The 23,354-nt window shown below is 46.8% G+C and overlaps 1 protein-coding gene across 5 annotated transcripts in view; it reads right to left on the reverse strand.

Annotated features, from left to right (window-relative positions):
* Nucleotides 1-1,118: 1,118 nt before the first annotated feature.
* The window catches only part of SERGEF (secretion regulating guanine nucleotide exchange factor), a 232,384-nt gene continuing 210,148 nt past the window's right edge, over nucleotides 1,119-23,354 (reverse strand). For 4 of the 5 annotated variants that reach the window (XM_074401191.1, XM_074401186.1, XM_039470744.2 and 1 more), the window contains one exon: nucleotides 1,119-1,485. In XM_074401191.1, coding sequence (XP_074257292.1) covers nucleotides 1,223-1,485 — 263 coding nt within the window. In that variant the 3' untranslated portion in view covers nucleotides 1,119-1,222. The remainder of the gene's footprint in view (nucleotides 1,486-23,354) is intronic. The other variant, XR_005579801.2, reaches the window with a different exon arrangement.

Raw genomic sequence — 23,354 nt, forward strand, 5'->3', positions numbered from 1 at the left:
CAGGGCTCTAAAGGATGCAGTGTGACAGCCACAGGGCTAGACGGTCTTTCAAGGGCCTCCAACTTTGGTATTGTGGGATTTTGTAACTTGAAGCCACTGCAGCCCAGCCCACACAGACTCACTCTCCTGAGTCACCAGGAGGCAGCGTGGGATGGGCCACAGACCTGGGCTGCTTAGCTGGCGACACAGCCACATGGTTCTCCAGAGAAAGTCCGTTCTCTGAGGTCCTCTGGCCAAAGGCCTGTTGCCAGTCACAGCAGAGAGAAAGGTGGTATGTCCCCCAGAGCCACGGGGAAGTCAGGGAATGGGGATCTGGCCTGGTCCCCATCTTACCTGAGGGCCCTCCTCCTGCACAGGCTGGGGTTTGTGTGGCAGGCAGGCAGGGGTCAGAGTCTTTGACGTTGCTCTCACTACAGATTGCCCTTCCCATGCTGTGGCCTGTCCCTCGTCTGAAACTATGTATTTTAGCAATTAAGTCACACAAACAAGCTCCAGCGTCCTGGCTGACTCAGATGAAGACAAATCTTCGGAGAGTTTCTTTGGCTCTAGCCTCTCTTGTCTGTCCTAGGGTTTTCCTCTATGGGGTCTTCTCAGAAGTCTTGACTCTTCCTCCATGTACTCATCTCTGCTCCCCTCCACCCCTTTTCTAGAATCTCCTTCGCCCCCAGTCACCAAGATAAGAGCTCTTTCCTGTTTAAGTATCCAGTCACCTGATCAGGGTACCTCAGTATCCTTGAACTAGAAAACCATGTGCTCTGGGCCTTCCAAATAAAACCCCAGGAGGGGCTGCTCTAGGCATGGTCCAGGAATCCTTTGTTTTGCTGAACTGAGGGCTGCTGGGCTAAAATAATGAAGGAGATAGAACTGGGTTTTCTATCTCCACCAGGCAGGGACAGCCTGGAGCCTTCCTGCTGGTGTGTTAGCTTTCCATGTCTTTAGTGAAGACCTAACCCCTTCATTCTCCTCTGCTGAGTAGAAAGCATGTCTGTCTCCTTGAGCCCCAGGCACTGGGCATGCAGCTGCCGTCATTCTGGTTTGTGGTCAGCCCAACCATCACTGCCTCCTGAGCCCTTCTTGGGCCAACCCCACAGCCCAGTGAAGCAATTCTCTGGGAAGGCTTTTGGTGGGAAAAGCCACTTTATTAAAAGATTCTCTGTCACAGTCCCCCATTTCTGGACCAGTCAGATTGACTTTGGATTGGAGTTTCTGACTGTCTTTCCTTCTAGTTTCTCTCTTTGTCCATGGCTTCCTGAGAGTCAGTGTCCTCAGTGGCATCTGGGGAAAGGTAGGTGACCTTGGGCTCCTGGCCCAATGTAGGGTGAGGTGGCAGCTGGCAGAGGGCCAGGGAGTGGCCAGCCCCACAGCCCACAAGGAGTCCTGACGATGACGGCAGGGCCTGCACAGGCTTCGGGGCCCAGACGTTGGCTTCGGTGCCATCTCCGCACATGCCATGCTCGTTCCAGCCCCAAGAGTAACACACACCACCTGCGAAGGAGAGGGAAGACGGCTTTGAGGAGGTTGTGGATAACAGGGCTGAAACATTCACCCTGAGGGTGCAGGTACCATCATAAACCCCAGTTATCACAGGAAGACGCCAAAGCTTAAGGACATGTGGCGGCACGCTCCCTCTCCCTACTTCCCTGCTGCCCTCCTGCCCTGAGGCATGCTTCCCATTCCCACAAAACCCACGGCTGTTGACGTTCCAAGCCTGGCTTTCCTCCTCGGCCCTCCCCTACTGTCACCCCCACACAGAATTCATCACCAGACCTACCGGCTCTGCCTCAAAACCATCTCAAATCTTTCCCCACATTTTTCCACCTCCTTAGTCAGCTCCCGCCTGATCCAGACCACCATTTTCTCCTACCTGGGCCATGCCAATGGCCAACTAACAACCCAGCTGCTCACCCCATCCACCTTGATCTTCAAAGAGCATCAAGGCGATCTTCAACAACTGCAAATCTAATCACATGTCACTCTGCTGCTTAAAACCCTTCGGTGACTTTCCACCGTCCTTAAGGAGGCCTTCCCTTGGCCCGTGAGGCCAGAGCGATCTGGCTCCCGACTATCCTGGTAGCCTCACCTTGCACAACTTTTCCCTTCCCTCTTTGCATTCAGAACCCCGGCTTTCCGTTCCTTGAATACACCCGGCAGGGCCTTCCTAGCTCTCAAAGCCTTCTGTTACCGGGCTTCCAGACCTCTTCATATTTTTCATTTCAGTTGTCGCTCAGAGGCCAAGCTCCCTGGCCACTCACTCCGAATCAGATTCTCGTGACTGCCCTCATGAGGACCTGGCACTTTGTAGTAAGGGATGATTCGTGTGGTGATGTGTTTACTGTCCCCTCTTCACTAGACTGCACTCTGTGGTAAGGGAAGAAGCATATATACTTTCTTCACTGCTATACCTCTAGGACAGTGCCTGGTACACAGTGGGTGCTCAATAGGTCTTTGCTGCATAGGCACAAGAATGAACAAATTCATAAGCTAGAAAGTGGCCAAGGCAGCATTCATGCCCAGGGAACTCCAACAGCCCACCCAGCATAACACGTCTTCCTAGGATTTAGACATTGTCCTAGGGTCTTAAAGTCACTCATATGTTTCTGTGGCTGTTTAAAAATTTTTTTCTGGACATAAAAATAATACATCTTCATGACAAAAGAAAAGAAAAGAAAGATGGACAATCTGGAGTTGTAAGGAAAAGCAAACTTGTAGAATCTTGCTCTTGTCCACTGCTAGGTATATTTTGGATATCTCTTTCAACCCTTTAATTTGTGAAATTTATAAATATTTGTATATATGTTTGTCCTGCTTTTTAACATTATAGCACAAATACTTCTCCATGGATTGTAAGTTATTGAAAAAGTAAATTAAAATTAGCCAGGCATGGTGGCACATGCCTATAATCCCAGCTACTCGGGAGGCTGAGACAGATAATTGCTTGAATCTGGGAGGCAGAGGTTTCAGTGTGCAGAGATCATGCCATTGCACTCCAGCCTAGGGACACAGAGCAAGAGTTTGTCTCAAAAACAAACAAACAAAAAAGTACATTGAAAATAATTTTTTTCTCAATATGCAGAAAAGAACAGAAAACAATTTAATAGAAAGACACAGATCCCCACCCAGATTAAGAACATTAGCTAACATTTTGCCATATTTGCTTCAACAGTTCTCTTTAAATAAAAAAAAAAAAACCATAAAGATACAGCTTAAGCCCCACCTCCCTTGTCCCTCTATCTAACCCTCTTTCCCAGAAGTAACCACTATTTTGAAGTTGGTATACATCATTAGCATGCTTGTTTTATATTTTTCTACATGTATGTGTCCCTAAGTACTGCGATCTTTTGAGTTTGTTTTAAAGACTTACAAAAATAGAATTATTCACATTTTTTATTTTTTTGCAACTTGCTTTTTACACTCATCATTATTTTTGAAATTTATCTGTGCTGGAAATTACAAATCTAGTTCAGTTATTTTAACTGTGCATAGTACCCCGTCATGTATAAATCATATTTCACTTACTCATGTCCCTTTGGATGGATAGCTATTTAATAATATCATTGTTGCTGTTTTATTACACAACAATTGAAAATATATAATATTATGCAAAACGATACCAATACGGTTGCTATTATAGACAGTACTGAAATGAAAGTCTTTGAACATGTCTCCTTGTACAAACTGGTATTTGTACAGGGTGATCCTTGGGAGTATATGAGTCATGGGGGCTTGTATGTTTACTTTTAGTAAGAGTGGCCAAATATGTCTCCAGTGACTGTAGTCATTGACATTCTCATCAACAACAGACACAAATTTGTTTCCCTATATCTTACCTTTAGACTCTTGCTGTTCTCATGAGTACAATTAGTTTGCGTTGCCCTGACTACTAGTGAGATGGAGCAGCAGCTTTATGTTTATTACCTGTTGAAGTTGCCTCTTGCGTGAATTGTCTACATACATTCTTTGCCTGTTTTGTTCTTTGGTTGTTTGCCTTTTCCTTATTGATTTGCAAGTATTCTTTGTGTATTCTTTTGTTTCTACGATTCCTTGTTGTTATGTGCATTGGAAGTATCTTCTCCAAAAGTCTGTGGTTTGTCTCTTCATTTCCTTTATGGTGTCTTTTGTAATACAAATGTATTTATAATGGCAGTCTAATTGCCCATTATGAAGATTAAACAATTTACTTAACCTGCATTCTGTTATCAGATCCATAGGTTGTTTCAAATTTGTCATTATTTTATATAGTATTGCTATGAACATCTTTATGCATGAGTCTTTGTCTATCTCTAATTATTTTCTCAAATTAGATTCTTAGAATGGGAATTCCTGGCCAAAGAGTATAGGGAATTTCTGAGACTCCTGAGTACTGTTTTGAGTACTGCCAGAATACTTTTCAGAAAGGCTACTTGCATATAACTTCAGCAATCTGTGAGAGTCTCTGTCTCACTCCAGCATTGCAGGTGTGAGTTAGTATTGTTAATGTTGAAAGATCTTCCTAATTGGAAGACAACGAAATGGTATCTCTTGTTTTAATCTGTATGTTTTGACTACCACTGCAATAGAAAAATAATAATTCTAACATTTATCAGATATTTCTATTTCCGCCTTTGTGCACTGTCTGCTTCATATCTTCTTCCTGGTTAGTACAGAAGAGTTTTAGTACTCAGGGCCAAGAGCCAGACGGACTGGGTTCAAATCCCAGCTTTGCCACTTATTAGCTGTGCTGCTTCGGGCAAGTTACTTAGCTTTTCTATACCTCAGTTCTCTGATCTGTTAAATGGGGATAGTAATACCGTAATATCTTATTAGAGTCGTTTACAAGGGTTATATGAGTAAGTGTAGTATATGAAAAATACTCAGAATGGTGCCTGAAACATGGTACTACATAAATGTTTGTTATTGTTGTTACTTATTAAGAGCTTTGTGTTTGAAAGACTGTGATTTTAAAAATATTAGTTCTCTCTCTGTCAGATTTAGCATTACTATTTTTTTCTCAGTTTGACTTAAAATTTTGTTTCCAGTCTTTTGTTAAGTTTATGGTTCTATGCAGTAAAAACTTTTTGATATTGCAGTGATTTGAATTTTTAAATCTTTACATTGAATTCATTATCCACTAAAATTTGTTGTGCAGACCACTCTGTCGAGAGAGTGGCTGGCTGGGCCCCGGGATTGCCCTTCCCTTCCCTTTCCCCTAGTAGGAAGGCAATCAGTGGCCAAAACCTTGGGTTTAGGGAAACACAGATGTCTGCCTGTTTGGCTCGCAGACACGGAAGCGCATACGGAGAGGATGAATCCCAGGCCACACCTCCTGCAGTTAAGCAGGGGTTCCAGCCAGGTTGCTGAAGCACGAGGTAGGGAGAGTGAAAGAGGCTTGGTACCTTTGGGCTTAGTTTGGCACCTGGTATGAGCTTTGTGCCTGGCCCTGGTGAGTGGCACCAGCTGACCGTCAGCAGGAATGGGAGTGGGAGGAAGGTAAAGCTGACCTACCAGCAGGACACAGCACAGTGGGAAGCTGGCAGGTCCCTCTCCTCCAGCCACTCTGAGGAAGCTATGCCTGGGACCGGGGTAGCCAAAGGCCTAGAGCCAGGACTTTCATGCCCACTGGGTCGAGAAGCCTGACAAAGGCCCAGAAATATCCCCCACCGCCCGCACTGCCCCCAGTACTTACAAAGAAAGCTTGACTTTGAGTTAGGTGCTTTGTGTACTTCATCTCATTTAATTCTAACAACCATGTGAGGCAGCCACAATTTACTGATTATTCTCACTTTAGAGAGAATGAAACAGAGGCTCTAGAATCCAGACAGGATGGCTCCAGCATCTGTGCTAAAGTCTGCATGTCATATCCCAGGGCTTGCCAAACTTACTCTATAAAGGGCAGATAGGAAATATTTCAGGTTTAAGGGCCATGTTAGGTCTCTGTCATGTATTTTTTTTTTTTTTTTTTTTTTTTTTTTTTTTTTTTTTTTTTTTTTTTACAACGCTTTAAAAACCATTCTGGCCGGGCGTGGTGGCTCAAGCCTGTAATCACCGCACTTTGGGAGGCTGAGGCGGGTGAATCATGAGGTCAAGAGATCGAGACCATCCTGGTCAACATGGTGAAACCCAGTCTCTACTAAAAATACAAAAAGTTAGCTGGGCATGGTGGTGCGTGCCTGTAATCCCAGCTACTCAGGAGGCTGAGGCAGGAGAATTGCCTGAACCCAGGAGGCGGAGGTTGCGGTGAGCTGAGATCGCGCCATTGCACTCCAGCCTGGGTAACAAGAGCGAAACTCCGTCTCAAAAAAAAAAAAAAAAAAAAAAAAAAAAACAACCATTTTTAGCTCGCAGCATCACACAAAAAGAGGCTACAAGTCAGATTTGGTCATAGTTTGTCAACCCCTGCCCCACACATATTATAGACTATGGCTTAAGGACAATGCTGTGCTGTCCTGGGTCCCACTTTACCACATGGCTGTACAATAATGGTACACAGGTCCCCACCTACTTCACAGGGTTGTCAGGAGGAGCAGTGCCCCAGCACCATGCCCGACACAGCAACAGCTCAAACGCATGTGGAAAGCAGACCATGGGAAGAGGAGGAAAAGGCAAGGAGAGCCACAGCGGTGGCAAACGGCACAGAGGAGACGGAGTGGCAGCAGCAGAAAGGCCTAGAATGGAATGACAGGAAGTTTGGGGTTTCCAAACACTTAAAACAAGCCTATAGAAAAAAAAAAAAAAAGCCAGGACGCTGAACTCAGAAAGCAAAGGATTGGTTATCCCCTTAACAGAAGGACCTGCAGCAGGATATTTTTCACGAATAGGCTCCTCCAGCATTTTAGAATGGGTTTCATCACCCACTAACCTCACTTAGGGCCACCTTTTCAGGGGCACAGTGAAGATAGCAAGGCCCTCCAGACTCAGCAAGAGGCTACTGTGTAAGCTGCTCTCACGCAGAAGTGCGAGGAAGGAAAGTGGCCTACAGAAATCCTCTCCCTAAGCCACATGGAACATGGAACATCAGTTTTCAAAACAGGTAAGTTACAGGATGGTTCCTGGCTTTACAGAGGGCTCTCTGCAGTGTGCTTTCCACTTGTCAGGCCCTCAAAGATGCTGGAATCCCACCCGGTGGATGGAGATCTGCTTTACTAGTCCCAAGGCACATGGCTGAGCCGTGGGTAGAGAGCCCCATATTTACAGAGGGATTCCCTAAGCCCTTGGAGTTCAGGCCCCCTGCTCACAGGGCTCAATCTAGGCTGTGACGAGTGATGGAGCTCACAGCCCACCACACTTGTGTCAGCCTAAGAGCCCTGCAGGCAACGGAACCTCGGGACCGGCAGGGTCCCTGGCACAAGCTGGACACAATACCCAAATCTGTTCAGGCCTGTGGCACCTGCCTGAGCTTCTTGGCAACTAAGTCCGCACAGGGCCTTATGGTGCTGGGACTGCAGCCCAGTGCTAGGGAGGGGGCAGCGTTTCTGCTGGAGGGCCTTGCCAAGGAGGAATAAACACCTGAGCATGTGTGCTAAGCCTCTTGGTTGTCCCCTGAATCACAGAATAAAGACATTTCCCAACCTTTCTTGCAGCTAGGTGTGATCAGTGGGGGTGAAGCTGAAATGTTCTGTAACCGCTTATGGGACTTTTCCTTAAAAGACAGATGGCATACACTCTTAGCTCCTTCTTCGTTGTCCCTCCTCCATCCTGTCACTGGGAATGTAGATGCGATAGCTGGAGTCATAGCCACTACCTCTGACCTTGAGGATGAGTGTTGTGGCCTAGGGATTGTGACATTTCATAAAAATGTCACCTTAATTTCCACAGCAACCCTCGGAGGTATTACTACTTCCATTTTACAGATGAAGAACCAGGCTCAGAGAACCTGAGTAAGTAAAAGAACTTGCCACACAGCTATTCTAGTCAGGACTAGAATCCAGGACTCCTGAATCTCAGGCTCCTTCACTAGTTCCAAACCATGTGACAATGGTAACAGAATCATCGAACACTTGGTATATGCAAGGCCCTGTAATAAGTACTCTGCAAGTATTCATTCATTGAATCGTCACAACAAACCTGTGAAGTGCAATCTAATATTATCCCCATTTTGCAGAGATGACGTGAACTGTGCAAGGTAACAAGAGGGAGAGCTGGATTTGAACCAAGACAGTCTGGCTCCAGGCCCTCTTCTATTTAATATTATACTGTTCTCTCTAGCAAAAACACTGTTTCCCAGGTAATTGGGAAAAGGTGCAGAGTAACAGGCCACCTATGGGAACACAGGAAGTGATGGAACGCAAGAACTCCAGCTGGCGGGAGAAAGACACTACGCAGAGGAGCAGAAATCTCTCTGAGCCCTGTGAGCGCTGGGGCTGAGGCCCTGCCCTCTTCTGCATCTGCTGGGCAGTAGGAAGAGGAGGGAGAGATGAGATCAAGAAGTTAGGCAGCTAATGGTCCATGCTGTCCGCTCCTGTCCAAGAGCATGCCCAGGCCAAGATCAACAGTCAGGACTGCTCTTCTGCACTACCGGGCTAACAGAGAGAAGGGGTGAGGTGTGAGTGCCCTCATAGAGAGGAGGGCTCTGGATTCTCGTACATGTCAGGATGGATGGGGCAGGCCTCGGAGCAGGGTAAGTTTGGGAAACGCTTCTGAGTATTTAGCACCCAAGCTCACAGGGATCACATCCTTTTGGCAGCAACAGGTGGAATGGTCCCTAGGGTCCTGCTGTGAGCAAGGAATGGGGAGTGAGGAATCCCAGAAGTGGGGCCTCCTGCAGTATTTGGGTCTAAGTGGCAACAGCAGGATGGAAAAAGGGGAATGGGTCCTCACTGCTCTTGGCCACACAATTGCAACTGCTGCTTTATCCTTTATGTGGAGGCTGCTGGCCGGGGTGGGAGAAATGAGGCAGAAACCTGTACTAGGTCCTCCCATGGAAAGTTTCCTGTCTCCCCGCCACCTATGAGACCAAGTCCAGGCCCTCAGCTGGCCCTCAAGGCTCTCTGCAGTCTGTCCCTCTATGCATCATCATCCCTGGTCCCCAGCTCAGTGTTCCAGCCCCATAGGCTTGCTGTCTGCTCCCTGAATTCACCCAGGCTGTTCACACTGTCATGCTCTTGCCCAATCTGAGTCCATTTATTCCACCATGTGGGTGACTTTTCTGGTTTAGGATATGTGCTGCACACAGACCCAGAGAAGAAGAAAATTCAGTTTGTGCCCTCAGGGTCCCCATTCACTGAGGAACACAGCTGTGGGAAGAGACAATTATGGGAACTGATGGCATGTGTACACAAGGGGGCATGGATATGGTGTTTACTGTAGCACTGTTTCCAACTGCAAGAGACTGGGGCGACCCCAGAATATTCATCAATAGACAATTATTCTAAAAAACCCAGGGCCCCCTTCAGACCAGGATCCTTACATATTAAAACTTTTTTTTGGCTAGGTGTGGTGGCTCATGCCTGTAATCCCAGCACTTTGGGAGGCCAAGGTGAGCAGATCACAAAATAAGGAGTTCGAGACCAGCCTGACCAATATGGTGAAACCCCATCTCTACTAAAAATATAAAAATTAGCTGGGTGTGGTGGCGTGCACCTCTAGTCCCAGCCACTGGGGAGACTGAGGCAGCAGAATCGCTTGAACCCAGGAGGTAGAGGTTGCAGTGAGCCAAGATTGTGCCACTGCATTCCAGCCTGGGAGACAGAGGGAGACTCTGTCTCAAACCAAAACCAAAACCAAAACAAACTTTTTTAAAACATAAAGTTATGTAAAGCCCCTATATATTTTTATATGAACAAATGGAAAAGAATACATCCCAAACTGAGAACAGTCTCCGAGGAAGAGAGGGAGTGGGGGAAGGGTGACCCTCATTCTCTGTTTTGTTCAAATATTTTGAAAAGCAATAACACAGATGATGATTTTAAAAATAATCGTATTTCTAAGGGACAGAGGTAGCATAGAGGGAAGGATGACCTAGGAGACACTGACACAGGAGGCCATGCAGAGAACAGCCATGAGAATGGCTATAAGGCTGATGGTCCTATTGGGCCTGGCAGAGGACACAGGCAGTCTCAGTACTGGGTCCTGCTATGGTTTGAATGCATCCTCAAAAGTACATGTGTTGGAAACTAATCCCCAATGCAACGGTTTTGAGAAGTGGGACCTTTAAGAGGCAATTAGGTCACGGGGGCTCTGCCCTCATGAATGGATGAATGCTGTAACTTTGGGAATGGGTTAACTGTCATGGCAGTTTGGTCTCTTTTTCTCTCTGTCTTTTATGCTTGCCTGACCTTTTGCCATGTTATGATGCAGCAAGAAGGTCTTTCCCAGATGTGGCCCTGTGATCTTGGACTTCCCAGCCTCCAGAACCATTTATTGAGCTAAATAAATCTCTTTTCTTTATAAATTACCCAGTCTGTGATATTCTGTTATTGCAGTAAAAAATGGACTGAATCAGGTCCTTTCAGGAATTAGTCCATCCATCACTCTCCAGGGCCAAGGATACCCTCGAGACAGGAGCTGAGGCAACAGGAAGAAGCTATTCCAGAATCAAGAAGTGTAGCTGTTCACGCACAGAATTACTTGGGGAATGTTTTGGGTTTGTGGTCCAAATTGCTTCAGGGAAGGCTGCATGTGGGACAGCAGGCTGGCTTAGGGTCCCCTTCAGACCAGATCCAACAGCAGCCCTGAGAATAAGGTGAGAGGAGTAGATGGGGGGTGAGGGTTGGAGGCAAGGAGGCTGTGGCTGTCCACCAGGTAAGAAAAGGGGAGGGCCTGTGGAAAAAGGGTTTTGGGAAGGTAATGTGCAAAATACACCCAGGATCTGTCCACTTTTCACTGGCCCTATCACCCCTCAAGGGCTACCCAACTGGTCTCTCTGCTGCCTCTATATCCCTGCATGTTCTAGTCTCCACACAGCAACTTGAGTGATTGTGTTAAAACCTATGTCAGAGAAGGCACTGCAATGTTTAGAATCCTTCGGTGGCTTCTCCTCTTATTCAGAATAAACAACAGCTGGTCTCCAGCTCCTCCTCTGACATCATGTTATATTATGATCCACTCCACTAACATCACCACAGTGACACTGACTTTCTTACTGTTCCTCAAACAGGACTTGCGTCAGGGCCTTTGCACTTGCTGTTCCTGCTGTCTGGAATGCTCTTGACCCTGAGAGCCACGGGTTCATTCCTTCATGTTATTCAGATATTTGTTGATGTGTCACCTTATTTGAGGGGCCTTCCCTGACAACTCTATATGAAATAGCACTCTACCTCTACTCCCGTCTATCTCTTCACCTGCTTTTCCTTCTTTTTTTTTTTTTACAGTTTATTTATCTTTGATCTCTCTCTCCTAACCAAACCCAAGCTCTTTGAGAGTAGGGACTCTGCTTTGTTTGCTGCTATATCCCAGTACCTGAAACAGTGGTTGGCATATGTTAGTGCTCAATGCTGTTGTGTGAATGAAAAGGCAAATGAATGGATGGATGGCTAGTGAGAGAATGGAGCTGCTTGCTCTCTTGTAGAGGGCCAAAAGAGAACCCATGGATGTGGGAAGCGGCAGCCATGAGCATGGTGGTAGGAGCTCGCTATCAGGAAGAGGGCTGCAATGACTGGAAGACTGCTCTGGAACATAGCTGGTGATCTGCCAGAGGTCCTGAGCCCCCAGGGCAGCCCCACAGTGGGCAGAGGCTAGACTCAGACAAACCGAATGTCCTTCCAACCCTGGAGAACTTGTGTGGTGGTGTGAATGGATACGGATGTGTATAAGAGAAAGATGGAAGGTGGATGCAGAAGAGCAGAGTGGACAGAAACACGCTCCTCAGGCTGGCTCCTTCAAACCAGGTAGAAGAATGGCCTTGGCTCAAGTGATAAATAAAAGTGTGTTGAATTGATGGGTTCTAAGCTGCAAGGCTAGGACTGCCCTGGAACCTCTTCTAGAACTCCATTGCTCAAAAGGTTGCCTAGTTCTCTCTGTCAATCACTTTCCCTTTACACAGGAGGACACCAAGGCCTACAGTGGGGCAATGCCGTGCCAAAGGTCCCCACTGGCCTACCTCCCCACTGCTCTCAGCCACCCCCTCACATCACTGCAGGCACCTCATCTGACAGCAGCCCAGTGAGGCAGGTATTAGATCAACACTGCATGGAAAAGAAAACTGCATTTGGGTGTGGTTCAAAAACAGCCAAGCTGGGACAGGCAGAGGCCAGCCCTCCCCAACCCCAGCCCCAGGAGTAGGAGGCTGCTGAGGCTGCTGTGGACACATTTCCTCAGTCACCTGCAGTGAGAGCGTGCTGTGGCACGTTGGCTCCAGTGGGTGACTATTCTTAGATCTAGGGAGCTAGGATGACGGATTTAGAACTTACAAGGTGGAAACATGTTGGCCTGTTTTATAAACAACTGAAATCCTCCCTACAGACTGTCTTTCTGAATCCTGTGTTCTCTCTTAGAATTGCTGGCTTTCTGGGCTTATTGACTGCCCTGGGTGAGGGGGCAGAAAAGGAAACTAACCCTCTTGAGGGCCTACTATGATCACATATGGTGTTATGGGCTTCTGTATCACCCATCTCATTTAACAGCTCTGGGAAGAAAGTATTTTGGTCACACTCTGTGGATGAAGAAACAGTCTGGGAGAGGTCCAGAAGCAAGCACACCCTGTGATGTGGTACAAGAGCAAGGCTGTGGACCAGCAGGTCTGCTGTGGAGCCTGGTGCTGCCAAAAGAAAGGTGGCCCCGGCAGATGCAGCAGTAAGGGCATGCGCACAGCACCTTCAGATTTCAATCCCTTCAGGTGTTGCTCTCCTGTCCTCTAAGATTCCTTCACCCTGATGATACCTCCTCCCTCTGTACAACCTGGCAGCTTGTCCCCATTGCCAACCAGAGTCCCCTCAGCAGATTCCCAGTTGTCAACATCCCTCTAGAAGTGTGGTACCCAGAGCTGGCTGAGGGGTCCAGAGTTGAAGAGCCCACCAAGAGGCACACATAGTCCCAGAGGCTCCATCCCTGTTAGCTTAGCCTGAGGCCACATTCGCTGCTTTGGAGGCCAAGTCTGCTTCCCCTTGCAGAACCTGTGGCCCGTATACACTCGTAAACAGTTTCTGCATGACCTGTTCTCCTGTCTTGTACCTGGCCTGGCCCTTATGCTGGTGGTTCAGAGCTGGAACTTTCAGGTTGTTTCCATTAAAAGTCATCTTATTAAATGAACATGGCAATCTCTGAGGGGCACTAGCAGAGGGGCAGAGGAATGGATGCAACTTGGGGTCCAGGAGCAGCCGCACCGTAGCCATTCCTGAAGCCCAGCCACCACGAGAGCCTTCTTACATTGTTCTCCTCAAGCCTCTTTGGGAATCACCAGTGAGCAGAATAGGAAGCAAGGGAATTAGGGCAATAGTGGAGGTGGTAGTAAGAAGTGTCTGCTCTGGAATCCAGTGGCAGGTCCAGAAGAATCCACATGCAGGAAGATTAGGGGTACTAGAGTTCACATGGGGACGGATGACACAAACCTGAGATAGAATTCTCTTTAGGGTTTCCAATCACCGAACAAATATTATACCTACTTAGTGTATGTTCTGTGTTTGGTGCTATGCCCAACTCAGTTCAATTCATTCTGTACACATCAACCAGGCTCCCACCAAGCCCAAGTGCTGTGTTAGAGAGCTGAGCATCCATCCTATAGTGACAGTGCAGGGAGATGAGGTCCTGAAAAAATTTGCTCAGAAAGACCAGGCAGTGGCTAATTCCTAAGATGGATCAAACCCCTAAGGAAAGAGAGTCTTTCTCTTATTTATCTTTTATTTTCTAGACAGCAAAATTTTATTAAACTTCATGTCAAACATTATTATAGTTCAAAATAGGAAAAAAAATCAATGGGTTAATACTTTAAATATATATTAATCAATTTTTTTCCTTTTAAACAGACTATTTTTTAAGAGAAAATGTAGGTTAATAGTAAAATTAAGCAGAAAGTATGGACAGTTCCCATAATACCTCCTGCCTCTACTTACTTCACAGCCTTCCTAACCAACATCCTGCACCACTGACACACCATTGGCACTCAAAGTGGGTGGCTTACATTAAGGGTGATCTTGGTGTTGTACATTATACGGATTTTGACAAATGTATAATGACATGGATCTACCAAATTACAATGTCATACTGAATAGTTTAACTGCCCTAAAAATCCTCTGTGTTTTGCCTACTTATTTATCTTTTCATCTGCCAGAGTTGCTGAATAAGTGAGTGGATACATATTTATAGAGTGCCTATAATATTCAAGCAGTTGGAGAGAATATAGCAGCAAACAAAACACAAGGTCCCTGTCCTCAATGGGCTTACACTCTAATGGGGGAAACACAAGCAAGTAGGCATACAAGTCAACAGAATGCAGCCAGTAATATGAGTTATGAACAAAATAGTGATAAGATTCAGAAGGGCAGGTAGTCAGAAAGTCCTCCCCAATAATGTGGCCTCCGAGCTGTGACCTGAAGGACAAGAAGGAGCTACCTACACCTGTGGGAAGAACTTGCCCGGTAGAAGAAATGACAACACAAAGGCCGGAAGTAGGAAGGCATTTTGCCCATTCTAGATAACAGCAAGGAGGGTGACCATGTGTGTCTGGGGCCAGGTGAGCCAAGGAAGAGGCAGGCATGAAGACTGAAGGGGCAGCAGGGCCTTGGGATGCCTGGTGAGGAGTTAGAAGTTTGAGAATGTTGAGAAGCTAGGGAGGGTTTTAAGCAGGGAATGACAAATTCTGATTTACATTTGAAAAGGCTGCTCTCTAAACGCTGGATTACAAAGGCAAAATGCAGGGAGCTGATTTAGGAGGCTACTGCATTGCAGAGGACCAGGCAGGGCATGAAGGTGGCTTGAAGCAGGCTGGTAGCAGTGGGGACGGAGAGAAATGAATAGATTTATAAACTGTTTTGGAGGTAGGATTTCTAGGACCTGCTAATAGATTATACATACAGAGAGATAGGAATTGAAACTGATTCCTTGAGCAATGGGTGGCTGGTAGTGCTATTTATGAAGTTGAGGAGGCCTGGAGGAGAAATAGGCTTGGGGGAGAAAATCATGAGTTCTGTTTTGGACATTTTAAGATGTAAGCTCCTATTAGACATGAATGAATGGATGTATTCCCCAAATAGAGAGCTCTGGTGAGCCTAAGAGATTATAAACCCAAGACCAGACCTGGGAAACTGTGTGAATGACAAATGGTAGGAGCTACCCGGTGAGCAGTGGGCAGCTCAAGAGGTAACACTGTGCTTATGGTTCTGTGGGGCCTAATTTGGTGCCTTTACCACTCTAAATTATAGCTTCCGTTTTTGTTTTATCTTGACTGAAGTGTTTGACTGGGATACATACATACTACATGGGCTAATAAACATAAATTGCCTTTGTGAATGTCCCTACTTCATAAAAAACACATAATTTTGAAAGGAAAATTACCATTTCAGATAATTATAACCACTGGCCCAAGTTCTCCTACCGGTCCCATTGGAAGTAGCATTCTTCTCTAACCCTGGTGAGCTGCCAGGACTGCTGGGCTGGGAAACCCAGGCAAAGAACTCCTCTCCTGGGTCAGGGTGTCAGTAGGAGCAGTGGCATTCCCAGAGGATGCCGTGTTTACATGAGACCCTGCAGCCAGACTCTCCTTGGGACATCAAATTTCCAGGGAGTATGAGGTCACCTAAAAATGAGGCAGCCCTGAAAGACACTTCAGCGTTGGTTCTAAGAATAAATACACAAATGAAGATAAGGAAGCCTGGGGAGTCCCACTGGGCTCCCTCCCTACATGACTATACATGTCCCTAGCAGGGACTACTCAGCCTCCTGTGAGCTCAGCCCCAAGTGGCAGACTTCCCTCCCAGACAAGGGGGCTAGAGACTTTAAGGCCAAGGCAAGGCACTTGTGTCTCAGAGTGTGACTCCTTCAGTGGCATTCTAGCTCGGAAGAAAATCCAAAGTCTAGACCTTAGCCTATAAGGTTCTATACCATCTGGTCCCAGCTAGCTCTCTGATGTCCACTGTTGCCACTCTCATCCTCACCTCTTCTCATGCACTCCTTTTCAGCCACACTGGTCTCCTTGCTGTTCCTCCAACTGGCCAGTCATGCTTCCAGCTTTAGCCTTTGCACGGGCTGTTCCCTCTGCCTGGAACACTCCTCCCCAGACAACCATATGGCTCCCTCCCTCCCTTCAGTCGGGGCATCATTCAAATGACACTTTCTCAGAGGGCCTTCCCTGATAACACCATTTCATCCTTCCATCTCTTTACACTGCTTAATTTTCCTTCCAGGACATAATACCCCATCATATATGTTTTGTTTGTTTCCCCACCATAATGAAAAGCTCCATGAAAGCAAAAAATTCAGTTCATTCAACTGCTGTATCCCCAGCACTTAGAAAAGGTATGGGTATATAAAAGGTGCTCAATAAATATTTCTTCTAGCAATGGAGAGCTGTCACTTGCCCCAGGAGGGGCCCATTCCCTTGAGGGGAACCCACGTCCAAGTGCTGGGCAGACCATCCACTGGAATCACCAATCTGAAGGAACTGCTGTATTGTGTGTGCACGTGCACATAAGCGTCAGGGCAGTCAGGGCAGCTGCAGCCTCAGCCTAGAGCTCGGGTTGAACAGACCACCTCCAGCCCTAGGATCAACCCTGTCCTGGCAGGCCTAGCCTAGCCTAGTCCATCCCAGCCCTTCAAATGAGCACTCATCCATCTGCCTGCAAGCTGACCCTCTGCTTCCTGAGATGAAGGAAAGCCAGCTGGGCAGTATACATCTCAAGTCCTCACCCGGTGGGTCAGAGAACTGGGAAAGAGTTGTTGCCGCTCAGTAGCTTTTGGAGCCAGACAGGCTTGGATTTGATCTTGCCTCTGTCACCTGTTATATATACCTAATTCTTGGTTTCTTCATCTGTAAATGAGGACAATCATCTTTTCCTTGCCTTCGTTTTTTAAAATGAATATGTAAAGTGCCCAGCACAGAATCCATCACGTGACACATGCTCACTGGACACTTGTTCCCTTCCCCATCTTCCCATCTGCTGCTGGGATTGCCCACATCTCCTGCCCAGGATCTACTTCTCAGCCCTCCTCCATTTGGTCTATCTTGAAGCCAGCTCTTAGTAAATCTGGGAAAATCCTCTAATACAGGGTCACATGGCAAATGGTGTTATCCCCTCTCCTTCCTCCCACTTCCATGGACCCCTTGCATGGAACAAGTAGGTAACATTTCATACACGTTCTAGCTGAGGGTTCAGATTAGTGTTTGTCTGAAGCATCCTGACAGGCACCAGCCACTAAGCATTGCTATGGAAACCATTTTGTTATTCTCGCTGTGTCATTTGTTTTCTGGCACATTGCAGTTGTGGTACGGGGGAAGGGCAGTGGATGAGGTATCCAAGGATTAGACACCTAGTGGGGCCTATGTTCCTGCCGGATTGTATGACCAAGGCTAATTTTTGCTTCTCCCTTGGAACCACTGGACAAAATGATTTCTAGAGGCTTCCCTCAAGAGGAGTCAGCTTTCATTCAATCATCTGTTTATTCGCAAATATTTATTAGGTGCCTTCTTTCTTTATGCCAAGTATTTGTTTGCAGTCAGTAGCTCCACTATTACTTAATCTCTCTTGGGTTCAGATTTCTCTTTTGCAAAGTGGAAACATAATATTTGTTTTCCCTACTTTACCGGATTCTTCTAACAATCAAATAATCATGAGAACACCTATGAAAAAGTTGTTTGTTATCCGGAAGAGACTCTCCAAATGCCAACAACCATTATTATTACTACCATTAGTGGTATATCTGACTATTTCAAGTCTATAGAACTAAGTTAAGTCCTCAGAGGCCTCAAAGGACTATTACTCTCCTACTCTCTGTGTTGCAGGGTTTGGAGAACCATCGGTCTAAAAGCCTCCACCTAAAAAATATATATTTTCTGAAGGCGAAGAAGTTCGCTCAATTTGATGTCTTCTAAATAGAACATTTCTCTATTATCCCAATTTACTTCCATGATGATATATTACTTTCATAACAAAAAAAAATTAGAAAACCAAGATTGTTGAAAATACTGTCGGATGCACACAGTTCTCCGAGAAACTCTTCCTTTATCTAATGCTTTAAAATGAATTCAAGTGAGGCACTCAGAGCAAGAGCAAATGTAAAACTTTCCCTTCCTGGCAGCCACATGGCTCCATGGCAGTGCAGGGCTGGGTGTCAGACCTGGGCTGTAAGTCTTGGCTCTGCCACTAACTCAACACATTGTCTTGGGTGAGTCACTACCTCTCACAGGGTCTCAGTTTCCACACCCATAAACTGAAAGCACCAGGTATGTGATCTCCAAGGGCCCTTCTGGCTCTGATGGTTTATGCTCCAGGACAATGAGGTGTACTTTCCAATGTACCCAGGCTGTAATTCTACAGTCTATCTGGCTGTGTTGGGAGTATAGCCTTGCTGAGCTCAAGGTGGCTCATGGAGACAGTGCTCCTCTCCCTAGTTACTCTTGTGGAGTTTTAGACCTTCCAAAGCCCCATCAGCTCCACCACAACCCTGAAGCAAGAATGTCAGGAAACAAGCACCTTGGGAAGAGAGGAGGCTCACTTCAGAGCTGCAAACTTGTAAGTGACAGGGTCATGATCAAAATCAAGGTATTTTGACTCCAAGCCTAGAGGTCTTTACCTCATTGGGATCACATCCTAAAAGAACTGCAGACCCCAAAATCCTTCATGCAGTGGAAAGACCACCAGTGTTAGAGTCAGATGATGGGTGCAGAAGATACAGCCACTCCCTATGACTGAGCTTCAGTGTCTTCATCCATACATGGGGCTACTGTTCTGACAATTCCAGTGCTGTGGTGAGGCTCATGGAAGAGTGAATGGAAGCATTTTGTATGTTATAAAGTTAGATATCAGTTACCATGAATACCACTTATTGAGCCCAAAGGTAGGGAGGAATCCATCCATTTGTCCATCAAGAAACCCAAAGTCCTGGGTAGTTTAAGTTGGGCCACAGGGTGGCTGGGTATGAAACCTGAATAAGCAATCACTTGACTGTGCAAGCTGAGCTACACAGGACAGACTTTAAACCTGACCTGGCTCCCACCCTATGGAGACCAAACTGCACCAAAGCTGAAAACACTGGACAGAAGTGTAGAGCCCAAGAATATGGATGGTTCCTTCTTCCCATCATTCGCATATCCAACTAGTCAACAAACATCCTTCTAATATCAATTCTAGATAAAGTGATATTTGTGTACCTTATGTATGCAAGGAAAGAGAAGGAGGAAGGAGCAAAGATGAATATGATGGTCCATTTATATGGAAAATAACTAACATTTAATAATGAACATTTCCTGAGCTCTTACTGTATATCAAGAACTATGCTGTACTATTTCTGTTATCTCATTTCACACCCACAATAAGCCAAGAGGGCAGGAATGTTCTGGATCACTATTTCACCCCTGAGGAAGCTGAGGTTTAGTTGAGGCTCAGGCTCAGCTGAAAACTAAATGGTAGAGCCAGGACTCAACCCAATGTCAGCCTGTCCACATCCTAAATTCGTAACTCCTAGTTCCACAGCCTCTGTATTGCTGGGTGACCTTAGGCAAGCATCTTCCCATACGAAACGTAGAGGTTCAATTATTCTAATGGGCACAAGAAATATCACAAACAACTGTGACCCAAAAGAGAAAGGGAGAAATGCTCACTTGAAGTGAGGTGTGGCCATCACTTCCCATTCCTCGGGAGAGGAAAACATCAGATATAATCTGGGTGGTGTGACGACAGAGTCAGGCTTTTGCGAGACAGGGCTCAAACCAGCACGTTTCAGAGAGGTATGGCTAACATCTGCCTACCTCCAACAACATCTGTTCTCTCACCAAACCCAACTGTGCAACCCATCTACACACTCCATTTATCACCCCACCCCTGAGCCAGACCTTTGCTCGTGCTGCCTCCACCTCCCCTTACTTCCCTCTTCCAGGAGGTCTCTTCTGTTGTTGTATGTCTCCCACAACAGAAAAGCTTTAACGACCACTCGAATCCTATTTCATCAAGAAGCTCCCAACTCTATGGAAGAGAATTTTATTTGAGACCCTGGTCCTTGGCAAATGGTTCTCCTGTCTCCAAAACTTGCTCTGTTTATAATTGAGAAGAGCAGTGGTCCTTCTCTGTCTGAATCTTTCACAATAGCAGATGCCAGTAAGGTTGCCTGGAATGTCCAGACATGCAGTGCTGCCATAGTAACAGCAGACCAAGGTTTGGAAGGCTTTATCCCTGATGAGCTGCCCTGGCAACGCCATGCCAGGCTGCTCATGGAATCTTCCTCGATGAACCCCCCCACCAAAAAAAAATCACCAAAAACCATACAACAACAACAACCCCATTAATGGACAAAAAACTACGAGCACCAGGTTCGGCTCCTATAAACATGCTTGTTTAAGGGACCAGGCCACTTACCCGGTCCCTTAGCTGATCAGGAGTCCAGGCCCTGGCTGTCTGCACTGTGGCTCACTCAGGGGGTAATGTGGTTTTTAGCTGGCTCAGCCAACGAAGCAGGCTGTCCCTAACTCCAGCCCCCAAATTACCACTTCTCTTGTTAGATGCAGCCAACTAGGGATCTGCCGGCGTAAACCCTGGCAATTAGCACAGCACCCGCATTTGTTGGGGAATTAGGAGCCACTGATTAGCCTAATTCCACGTCATTTACAGGCAATGAGTGTCAGCCTGGGATTGGCCTTTCCAAATAGTGGCCTACAGGGTGATCATGGCTTGACTTTGAAATGGAAGCAAGGGACTGGTAAGCCAGACTGTGAACCAGAAAAGGAGGCAGGACTCACATCTGAGCCTAGCTACATGGCAGCCATTGCCTCCCCAAGTCCTGCCCACTAAAGGCAAATGAAGACCAGAAGAAGGTGTTTCCAAATTGAGGACATGCCTATTTCCAAGTCAATCCTACCCAGGAAGGGAACCCATTTCCCTTTGATAGCCCTACTGATCCCCCAGAATGGACAGCCACAAGATTAGTGCCCACTAATCTGAGGGTTTTGGGAGGCTAAAGGCCTGAGTCAAAGTCTTACTGGCTGAGCAGGACCCTCACACTCCGCCTAGGCTCTCTTGACATTCCAGTGATGTCAAGTTAAGGGCCTGGACTTCTTATCTGTCCTTCAAGCTGTTGCCTGGCTTGAGCCACTTGGAATGTGAATGTCCAATCTATTAGTCCATTCTTGCACTGCTATAAAGAAACACCTGAGGCTGGATAATTTACAAATAAAAGAGGTTGAATCGGCTCACATTTCTGCAGGCTCATCACGGTGGAAGGCAAAGGGGGAGCAGACACATCGCAGGGCGAGAGCAGGAGCAAAAGGGGAGGGGGAAGTACCACGCTCTTTCAAACAACGAAACCACACATGAACTCAGAGAGAGAATTCACTTATAACCAAGGAGATGATACAAAACCACTCATGAGGGATCTGTCCCCACAATCCAATCACTTGCCACCAAGGCCCCACCTCCAACACTGGAAATCACATTTCAACATGAGATTTGGAGGAGACAAACATCCAAGCCATATCACCCAGTGGCAGTTACCTTAGACTCTTGCTGTCAGATCCATAGTCACAAATGGGCCCTTCAGGATAGTGGCAGTTCCAGGATTATATAGGCCCCTACACCTTGTATGACTGATCCCTATCTCAACCCAGCAGGGACCAACTCCATTGCTAGTATTCCCTGCGTTTCTACCCTCTCCTGCCAGTTTGCTGTAAGAGGAGCCAGTTGGCTTGTGTACACCTTACAGGGTCATGACCATGTTAAGCCAGCTAACTGAATACCTGTCCACTAGAGAACTTCTGGATCTCTCCAAAGAAATATATAGGTACTGAGGTGTGACTGGACAAGTTTAGACAACTTCCCTAATTCACACTCTAGCTTGCCTGAAAATAGGGGGCTGAACCAGGTCTTTCCAGTCATTCACAAAACGTCTATTTTTTTTCTTACTTGGGAGATATCATACGGGATATAAAATGAACCATTCATGGCACCTGCCAGCAAGGAATAAATAGTCTGAGGGATTAGAAGAGACTTCCTAGAGGAAGAAGAAAAGTTAGGGGAGAGGGAAGAAAGAGTGGAAAGAACAGTGGGAACAAAGACCTCGCTGCGGGAAGGGGGGCTTGCAGAGACAATGGTGGTCGTTCCTCCTGGTGGAAGAAGTGGTGCGAAACATAGTAGAAGAAAATAAACGTGGGATGATAAGTAGGGGACATACCACAGATGGCTCAAGAAATATAATCCTCAAAGAGCCTGACTGAAGATTTTGGACTTTATTTTGTAGCCAATTGGAAGCCACTGAGGCTTTCGGGCAACGGAGCAGCAGAATCAGATCTGTGCCTCAGAAGTAAAATCTGGCAGAATAACAGTCATCATGATTGTTCTTGTCATCATGACCAATCACATTTAGGATGCACTCACACGATGCCAGGCACTTTTCTGAAGACTTCAGACTGTGTGGGAAGGAGAGTCTGCAGGGAGATGAGTTGGAGGCAGAGGCAAAGTCCAAGAGGAGGAGGATGACCAAAGCCTGAGTGGCCTCCGTGGCAGCAGGACACAGAATAGGACAGGATGGAGAGAAAGCAAGGAGGTGGGACCAAGAGGACTCGCATGTGTGAAGCGGTGCGTGTAGGGGGGCAAGAGGAGGCAGAGACCTTCAGTCAGGCGACTAGGAGGACGGAAGTCACAGCTTGGTCTAGGAGATGTGATTCCTTGATTCGTAGTCCTGGTAGATGAATCTAGAATCCAATCCCAAAGATACAACCAAAATATCCCTCATCACCGTGAGTTCGGGAAAACATGTGGGGAGGAACAGACCATGAAACCATGACACCAAGGCTGTCCCACGAAGACTTGTTCTCCCACACTGTTCCCTGGTCCTACCAACCTAGAACCTGCTGGTTGGAATGAGAAGGAAAAGGCCTGGAGAGAAGTGGCCTCCCCTTGCTTTGACCCTACTGTCTTCCTGGGGGAGGTCTTCTGTCATGATATGCATCAGGCTAGGGTCCCCATCTGGGGAGAATGCCCTGGTTTTAACCTGCCTTATTTTTTCTCTGGTCTTAGGTACCTCTGGGGTGGCCCCGAGCCTCTGGGAATTAGGGCCCCCAGATGGAAGGGAAGAGCTGCCTGCTCTGTTATTTCTCTCACTCCTTGTACCCCACACAAACCCCGTGCTCTAGTCAGGAGGGTTTCCTACATTGCTCTGCCCTCAGCCTGGTTTCTGGGGGCTAAAGACCTGAGTCAAACTCTTACTGGCTGAGCAGGACCCTCACGCTCTGCCTAGGTTCCCTTGACATTCTAGGATCTGCCTGTGCTCACACCTCCCCGCTGCCACCCCCCTGCCCCCGCAAT

The sequence above is a fragment of the Saimiri boliviensis genome, chromosome 6 (assembly GCF_048565385.1).
Source record: "Saimiri boliviensis isolate mSaiBol1 chromosome 6, mSaiBol1.pri, whole genome shotgun sequence".
Classification (NCBI taxonomy): Eukaryota; Metazoa; Chordata; class Mammalia; order Primates; family Cebidae; genus Saimiri; species Saimiri boliviensis.